General features: G+C 42.8%; 1 protein-coding gene across 1 annotated transcript in view; it reads left to right on the forward strand.

The window, feature by feature from the left end:
* Window positions 1-8,624, forward strand: part of MMP23B (matrix metallopeptidase 23B) — an 11,019-nt gene extending 2,395 nt beyond the window's left edge. Inside the window, exons 2-8 of the mRNA XM_005427631.2 lie at window positions 656-765; window positions 1,814-1,953; window positions 3,339-3,506; window positions 4,920-5,084; window positions 6,150-6,260; window positions 7,342-7,468; window positions 8,224-8,624. Of these exons, the coding sequence (XP_005427688.2) occupies window positions 656-765; window positions 1,814-1,953; window positions 3,339-3,506; window positions 4,920-5,084; window positions 6,150-6,260; window positions 7,342-7,468; window positions 8,224-8,398 (996 nt within the window). The 3' untranslated portion in view covers window positions 8,399-8,624. The remainder of the gene's footprint in view (window positions 1-655; window positions 766-1,813; window positions 1,954-3,338; window positions 3,507-4,919; window positions 5,085-6,149; window positions 6,261-7,341; window positions 7,469-8,223) is intronic.
* The last annotated feature ends 368 nt before the right edge of the window (window positions 8,625-8,992 follow it).

Genomic DNA, 8,992 nt, shown 5'->3' on the forward strand with positions numbered 1-8,992 from the left:
GCTGGTTTGGGATGTTTTGGGGTGTTTTGGGCTGGTTTGGGATGTTTTGGGGTGTTTTGGGCTGGTCTCATCCCTTGGATACCCCTCAGGCAGAGCCAGAGCTGCTCCCAACCCCATGTTTTGCTCCTTGGAGGTTTTTATTCTGCACTCTGAAGCCCCCTAGAACAGAGGCTTTAACAGAATAAATTGGGATTTATTAAAGTCCTTCAAGAGGCGCCCCTTGGGCAGTGAAAAACCTGTGAAGGTTTTTAGAAACCTCTGGGTTTCCAGCCCAGGGTGGGCGATGGTCACAGGTTTTTTACACTATTAAAATTTCGTCCATTTACATATCAGGGGTTAATCCTCCAATTACAGTTTCAGGTAATGAAGTAATTTACCCCAATTCTTCCCCTGAAATTTAATTTTATTGATGCTTTTCATGGCCTGAGGCTGTGGGGTGTCCTTGGATCTCAGACCTGGAGGAATTGTTGTGTCTGACAAAATGTGCCAACACTGGCAAACACTTTATTATGGAATTCAGAGTGGTGCAGTGCAGCATTTGAGAAACACAGGCTAAATAAATCAAATACAAAGGATAAACATAAAGGCTAAATCTTAAGGCACCAGCTGTCCTGGGTGTCCTGCAGTGTCTCCCATCTCCTGTTTTATCTTTAAGGAAGATGTGCCAGGCCCAGCTGTGCCCAGCCCAGCCCCTGCCCAGCGCAGCCGGCGCTACACCCTGACCCCGGGCCACCTCAGGTGGGACCACTTCAACCTCACCTACAAGTAAGGCCTGGAACAGCCCCAGAAATCATCCTGGGGCCTTCTCCTGCTCTGGCTAAAATCATCCTGGGGCCTGGATTCTCCTGCTCTGGCTAAAATCATCCTGGGGCCTGCATTCTCCTGCTTTATCTAAAATCATCCTGGGGCCTTCTCCTGCTCTGGCTAAAATCATCCTGGGGCCTTCTCCTGCTCTATCTAAAACCATCCTGAGGCCTGGATTCTCCTGCTCTACCTAAAATCATCCTGGGGCCTGGATTCTCCTGCTCTCTCTAAAATCATCCTGAGGCCTGGATTCTCCTGCTCTCTCTAAAATCATCCTGAGGCCTGGATTCTCCTGCTCTCTCTAAAATCATCCTGAGGCCTGGATTCTCCTGCTCTCTCTAAAATCATCCTGAGGCCTGGATTCTCCTGCTCTCTCTAAAATCATCCTGAGGCCTGGATTCTCCTGCTCTCTCTAAAATCATCCTGAGGCCTGCATTCTTCTGCTCTTTCCAGTGGTTTTGGGTCTTGGTCCTGTGGCTTTAGTAAGAATCTGCTGCTGGGATCCTGTGGGCTGAGCAGGAGGTGGGCAAAGCCACAGGAGAACATGGAGTCAGATTGATTATTCCTCCCTGCCAGGGGGCATCCGATAAACACCTGAGGTGTGCTGGGTGTCCCTGCTGTATAATATAAATGTAATGTAATGTAATATAATATAATTCTATAACAATATAATATAATATAATATAATATAATATAATATAATATAATATAATATAATATAATATAATATAATATAATATAATATAATATAATATAATATAATATAATATAATATGATATAATATGATATAAATTACCCTTCTGAGAGCATGGAGCCAGATGCATCATTCCTTCCTGCACCTGATAAATACCCCAGGTGTGCTGTGTGTCACTGCCGTGTTCTTTTCTATAATAACTTTTACATAATTAATATCATAAAATAATAAATTATCCTTCTAAGAGCACGGAGCCGGCTGCATCATTCCTCCGTGCCCCTGATAACCAGCCCGGGTGTCTGTGTGTCCTGCAGGATCCTGTCCTTCCCCAGGAACCTCCTGAGCCCCAGGGCCACGCGCCGCGGGCTGGCGGCCGCGTTCCGCATGTGGAGCGAGGTGTCCCCGTTCAGCTTCAGGGAGGTGCCCAGGCACCTGCCCAGCGACCTCAAAATCGGTGAGTGTCCCCCCGGATCCTGCACGGGGCCAGGGAGCTGTGGTGGGGCAATTCCAGCAATCCCAGGGTGTGCTGCAGGTACTGGGAGGCAGGAGAGCGCTCCTGTGCTGGGTGGGCTCTTGGATAAAGTTTGGGGTGTCCTTTGCCTTTAGCCAGGCAAAGAAAAAATAATTTTGTCTGCTCAAGGAAATATTAATGTCACAATTAACACCTGCAGTGAAGCTTCAGGCAGTTGCCAAGGATGAACCCTCAGGTTCTGCTGCTGGGATCCCACAGGTGGGGAAAGCCACAGGAGAATGAGAATGAGAGTAAGAATAGGAATGAGAATAAGAATGAGAAGAATAAGAACGAGAAGAATAAGAATAAGAATAAAAGAATAAGGATAAGAATAAGAATAAGAATAAGAATAAGAATAAGAATAAGAATAAGAATAAGAATAAGAATAAGAATAAGAATAAGAATAAGAATAAGAATAAGAAAATGAGAATAAGAATAAGAATGAGAATAAGAATAAGAATAAGAATGAGAATGAGAATAATAATGAGAATAAGAATAAGAATAGGAATGAGAATGAGAATGAGAATAATAATGAGAATAAGAATAAGAATAGGAATGAGAATAAGAATGAGAATGAGAATGAGAATAATAATGAGAATAAGAATAAGAATAGGAATGAGAATAAGAATGAGAATGAGAATAATAATGAGAATAAGAATAAGAATAGGAATGAGAATAAGAATAAGAATGAGAATGAGAATAATAATGAGAATAAGAATAAGAATAGGAATGAGAATGAGAATAATAATGAGAATAAGAATAAGAATAGGAATGAGAATGAGAATAAGAATAAGAATAAGAATAAGAATAAGAATAAGAATAAGAATAAGAATAAGAATAAGAATAAGAATAAGAATAAGAATAAGAATCCACAGGTGAGGAAAGCCACAGGAGAATGAGAGTAAGAATCTACAGGTGGGGAAAGCCACAGAACAAGAATCCACATGTTCTCATGTTCTCATGAACATGAGAACATGGAGATTTTTTGTGGATGTCATTTTTTGATGACATTTCTGTGGATGACAGATTTTTTTGAAGATTTTTTGTGGGGAAATTTAGGGATTGGTTGGTGGTTTGATATGATTTTTCTGCAATTGTTTTTCGACTAATTTTTTTAGAGCACTTAATTTTTATTTTTTGTTGAAGGGGTAATTATTGATTTACTCAAATGGGATTGTCACTCTTTTAGGTCAATTTTAAGGTGGTGAGTGCTACAATGCTATGTCCAAGAACTGAACGAAGCATTTTGAGAAATTTTTGAGCATTTCCCTGTCTCCCCTGACCCCCAGGGGAACAGAAAACCCTCAAGCTGCTGCTTTTCCCCACAGGTTTCTACTCCATCAACCACACAGACTGCCTGGAGTCCCTGACCCACCACTGCTTCGATGGCACCACGGGGGAGCTGGCCCACGCCTTCTTCCCACCCCACGGGGAAATCCACTTTGATGACCACGAGTATTGGATCCTGGGCAACACCAGGTTCAGCTGGAAGAAAGGTGAGCACAGGGAGAACATGGAATAGCTGGGGTTTAGATTTTAGCCTGGGAGTTGCCCGAGCTGGGGAAGTGACAATAGGAATTGTTGGGGTTTTATAGTGGGGCTGGAAGTTGTTGTTCCTCTGAGCATGGACTGTGTGGTGGCAGGGCCAATTCTTGCTGGAATTATTGGAATGAGTGAAATTATTGGATAGTTCAGCCACATCCTTCTGTTAAAATCCGTGTGCTGGATGCTGCCAAGAGTTGGACTCCGGGCTGTGGAGGTCAAACAAGAGCCTTTTTCAGCCTGGAATCTTCCCAACCCCATTTCTTCAGCTCAGGGCTGTGGGAGCAAAGAGCAGGAAGCTGAGGAGGGTCCGTGGGTCAAACCCTGGTGCACCAGAGCAGCTCTCCTGGAGCCTGGCACTGCTCTGGGTCCTGCTGCTGGGAATTGGAACCACATGGGGATTATTGGCTGGATTTGGGCCCAAGCAGACACAGAGATGATGAACCTGGGGCAGCATTGCCCATTCCAGTGCTGAAATTGATGCCTTGGGAAGGCTGCCCTAGAACAGAGACTGGGCAGAGTTAGAATAAAGCAGGGATTTATGAAAAGTTTCTCCTCAATGGATCCACCTTGGGCAGCACAAGAGCCCAGCTAGGGCTGCACCCAAGGTGAACCAAAATGGTCCCAAAATTAACCCAGGATGAACCAACATGGTCCCAAAAAATGGATGATTGGTCACAAAATTATCAGTTCTGCTCCATTTGCATCTTGGAGTGAATTGTCCCATTCCAGCTTTAGCCCATGCAGTCCCATCCCTGTTTTTCTCTCTCCAGCCCACGGTGTTTGTGTTCCTGGGCTGAGATTTGGATCATTTGTCCTTGGTGCCCAGCTGGGGCAGGAATTGTTTTGTCTCCCTGCTCTGTGCACAGAGCTCACCATCCCCTGATATGGAGCCCAGACCCTCACACTAAAGCAGCACAGAATGTGAAAAATAGAAAATCCAAAACCTGAGGCATCAGTACAGAATCTGGAAAATAGAAAAGCCAAAGCCTGAGGCATGAGTTTGAGCACAGGACGTTCTCAGTGCCATCATTGTGTGGAGTCACTGCTCAGTTTTTGGGTCCAGCCTCTGGGCCCAATATATAAATCTATGAATTATATCTCTAAGCTATATCTAAAGAAGGAATTGTTTTGTCTCCCTGCTCTGTGCACAGAGCTCGCCATCGCCTGATATGGAGCCCAGACCCACACCCTAAAGCAGCACAGAATGTGAAAAATAGAAAAACTAAAACCTGAGATATCAGTGCAGAATCTGGAAAACAGAAAAGCTAAACCTGAGGCATCAAACCCTTTCCTGTGGTTTTACACCAGGCAGAACTGTTGCTAGAGCTGTTGTGCACCAGTCCCAGGTGGTTTCCTCTCCCCAGGAGTGTGGCTGACTGACCTGGTGCACGTGGCTGCCCACGAGATCGGGCACGCCCTGGGCCTCATGCACTCGCTGAACCCCAGCGCGCTCATGCACATCAACGCCACCCTGACGGGCAGGAAGAGCATCTCCCAGGACGAGGTGTGGGGAATCCACAGGCTCTACGGTGAGACACGACCTCCATTGCTGCAGCTTTTGCCTCAGGTGGCAGCTGGATGCTGTGGAGCAGTGGTGGTGTCACAGTCCAGCTTGGGCCCCTGTATCGTGGATATTTGAAATGATGAGGAGGATTCCATTGCTATCAGAAGGCTAATTAATTACTTTATTTTACTATATTATTCTGTGTTATATTACATTACATCTAAACTGAATGTGCCAAGCACCCAACTGTCCAGAATCTCGTGACTGTCTCCCAACAGTCCTGACACACACACCAGGCCCTGATAGGCCAAGGAAACAAAACCCCATCACTGTGGGTAAATAATCTCCACATTGCATTCTACTTTTGCACAAACACAGGCACAGCAAATGAGATAAGAATTGTTTTCCTTTCTCTGAGGTTCAGAGAATGTGAATCTCAGAAATATTCTTGGTGTTAGGAAAATTAATCCACAAACACCAGAGGTTTATGTCCAAAAAGGAGACAGAGGAGTCCCTTTCTGGCTTTATTCCAATAAATGGAGAGGCCATGGGGCATTCCCCTGGGATCTCTCCAATTTTTGGAGGACCCAGCCTCCTTTTTATCCCAATTTCCCAGCCACATTTCCCTTCTCTCTTTCCCCATTTCTGAGGTACTTGAGAGGTTCAGACTTCCTGATATCAAAGGTTTCCCTCTAATGTACAACCCTCCCTTTTCATTTTTAATTCTTACAGAATTTAGGAATTTTTCTTCCCCATTGTTTCTTTCATCTCTCAGTGTCTGATTCCATTTATCAGCAAACCTAAAGTTTATTTGTAAAAGCAAATATCTCTTTCCATTCATCAATCAGTGGAATCCTTCCCATTGTTTCTTTTCTGTCCCAGAGCTGGTTTTATCTACCAGCAGCTTGTTTGGGAAGACAAATCCACTTTTCCTCTCACTGGGAAGAGCTGTGCCTCGCTTTTCTCTGTGAGATGTGGTGACACTCCTGCTTTAGAGCGCTCCCCATCCCAGCTCCACCCCGTTCCTTCTGGCATTTCACCTCCAGCTGGTTGTTCAGTCCCTCTCACAGCTCCTCTCCTCCTGTTCCAGGCTGCAAGGACAGGTTATTCATGTGCCCAGCGTGGGCTAAAAAAGGATTCTGTGAGGAGCGCAGGAAGCTGATGAAGAAGCACTGCCCGGCCACCTGCGACTTCTGCTACGGTACCGGGGGCTGCTCTGGGGCTGGGGAGGAGGGAAAATGCACAGGGAAGAGGTAAAAGTGCACAGGGAGAGGGAAAAATGCACAGGGAGAGGTAAAAATGCACAGGGAGAGGGAAAAGTGCCCAGGGAGGGGGTAAAAGTGAGGCTGGAACAGGCAAAATCTTCATTTCACACCCAGGATCAGTGACACAAGTGATCCAGCTCCAAGCAGCACAACAGAAATGGAGTTTTGTGTATCTGAGTGCAGATCCAGGCCTGGAACGAGGAATAATTCAATGTTTATGGAGTGCAACATGAAATTGTCCCATTCCTCTCGGGTTTAGCTAAGACAGGGAAGAGCAAGGCAGGGAGAGGGGCTGCAGGGATGGGGCAGAAACAGGACAAAAACATCCCCAGCACAGCTGGAGCTGCTCCCAGAACAGGATAGAAAGGTGATAATCACAGGATTATTAAACTTAATCACCTTCTCCAGCCTCAGCCTATGGATCCAGGTAAGGAACTAATGCAGGGCAAGTTGCTGCAGCTGTGGCAGATAAACTGAGTTCAGATAAAAAATGTTGGAATAAAAAAAGAAATAAAAAATATTCCTTAGGATATCCTGGATAATCACTGCCTCTTCAGCACACAGGGGTTTTTTTTGGGCCACATTAATGAAAGATGCAATTAGATAATTACAAACCCAGATATTCCACTGGCTTTTGACACACTGGGCTGTTCACATCCTCTTCCACTCAGTAAATTGAGTTCTGGGTTTTATCACTATTATCTTATCACTCAGTCTACAAATGCAAGGAACCACCTAATTATCTTACACCATTCTCTGAATTAGTTACATAAAGCATTTTAACATCACATAGTCTCTATTTTAATATTATGTGTGAAAGGGACAAATTGCTTTTTATCACATTAAAAAGTTTTTATCTTTGCACATCAATTCATGTTTGTCCGTCCAAGAATTGCTCAGGAAGAGGAGGCACTTTTTCACAAAATCATTATTTAAGGAGCTTTAAATGTATTTATTTAAGTGTTTTGGGGTGATAAATCTCCCTAACTGCTGCCATTTCCTTCTCTCCCTGCACAGAATTCCCATTTCCAACGGTGCCCCCCACTCTGCCCCCACCAAGGACCAAAACCAAGACAGTTTCTGAGGGCAGGAACGTCACCTTCCGCTGCGGGCAGAAAATCATCCACAAAAAAGGCAAAGTCCAGTAAGTGCTCTCCTCATCCAGGCCTGGGAAACCTCACATGTGAAAATCCAGGAGGAACAATGATAAAAACAGGCTGAAGAAAAATGGAGTTTATAATCTGGAGCTCAAGGAGAATAAAATCCAATATATAGAGATATTTTATATATATATAAAAACATATTATATATTTTTATATAAATAATATAATAATTATATAATATATAGTCTAATAAATATCTATAAATATAATAATAAATCTATACTAATATATAGATATAATAATTATATACTATATATTTTATATCTTTTATATCTTTATATTTTTATAATTTTATTTTTAGTACTTTATTGTTATAATTTTCTATTTATATTCTTTATATTCTGCAAAAAAAAACCCTGTAAAATTGAAATTTACCCTTTCAGGTTTTAATTAGTTGGTTGTTACTGAAGTATGAACAGGTTCTGGATGTATCTAAAATTAAGGTTGGCTCAAATCCATGAGGACCCAAAATTCCCATCAACTTTCAGAGATTGAAATTCCAAAATGACTCATGATTATGATTATTAATAATTATCCACCTGAAATAAAGAGTAAACTGTGTTTTGGTGAAGTCTCTACACTTACTCAGCAAAAAATTTATCGGTAGAAATAACTAATGTTAGTAGAAATAACTAATAATATTTCTATTAGAAGTAACTAATATTCTATAATAACTATATTTCTATTAGAAATAACTAATATTCATATTTAACTTCCATCCTTTTTCTTTTGCCAGCTGGTATAAAGATAAGGAACTTCTGGAATATTCCTACCCAGGTTATTTATCCCTCAGTGAGGATCACATGAGCATCATTGCCAATGCAATTAATGAAGGAACTTACACTTGCATAGTGAAGAAAAAAGAAAGAATCCTGACTACTTATTCCTGGAGAATCAGACTGAAGCACTGAGCCAGCCCTGGATTCAGCTCCTGCTCCTGTTTCCAGCTGGTTTTTTGGCATTTTAGATTTAATCTCCAATAGTGCAACTGAATTCTTCATGAGCTGCTTTGGTACCTTGGGCTAAAGAGACTCTGGGACTGGTTATGGAAAATCAAACTCCTCCGGATTCCTTTGAATGATAAAGAATTTATCAACTATTTGCTGTACAGAGAATTAAAATCCTTTTTTTTTTGTATGGAAAGTGTCAGATGGAGCTGTGTGAACTGCTGCAAACCAGGAGCAGACTGTGCCCAAGCCCCTGGGACAGCGGGATGGCAGGAAAAGGACAAGTTTAACACTCTGAGTGTTTTCCTGCCATTTTTACAGAAGAAATTACACTGCTAAGCTTTAATATTACTTTTCTGTCACTTGTCAGGAGGATGAGGGTCCCACAAACCCTATTTTGCTCATTCCAACACATTCAGGGATCCACAGAACAATTCTTTCCCCCAAGTGGATTCCTGTGGTTCAAGGGTTTTCCTCTTATCCCAAGAGGCATTTCTTGCTCAGAGTTTGATCCTTGAGGGGTCTGAGCTGCTCAGAGTTTGGTCCTTGAGGGATTTG

This window comes from Geospiza fortis, unplaced genomic scaffold (genome assembly GCF_000277835.1).
Source record: "Geospiza fortis unplaced genomic scaffold, GeoFor_1.0 scaffold37, whole genome shotgun sequence".
NCBI lineage: Eukaryota > Metazoa > Chordata > Aves > Passeriformes > Thraupidae > Geospiza > Geospiza fortis.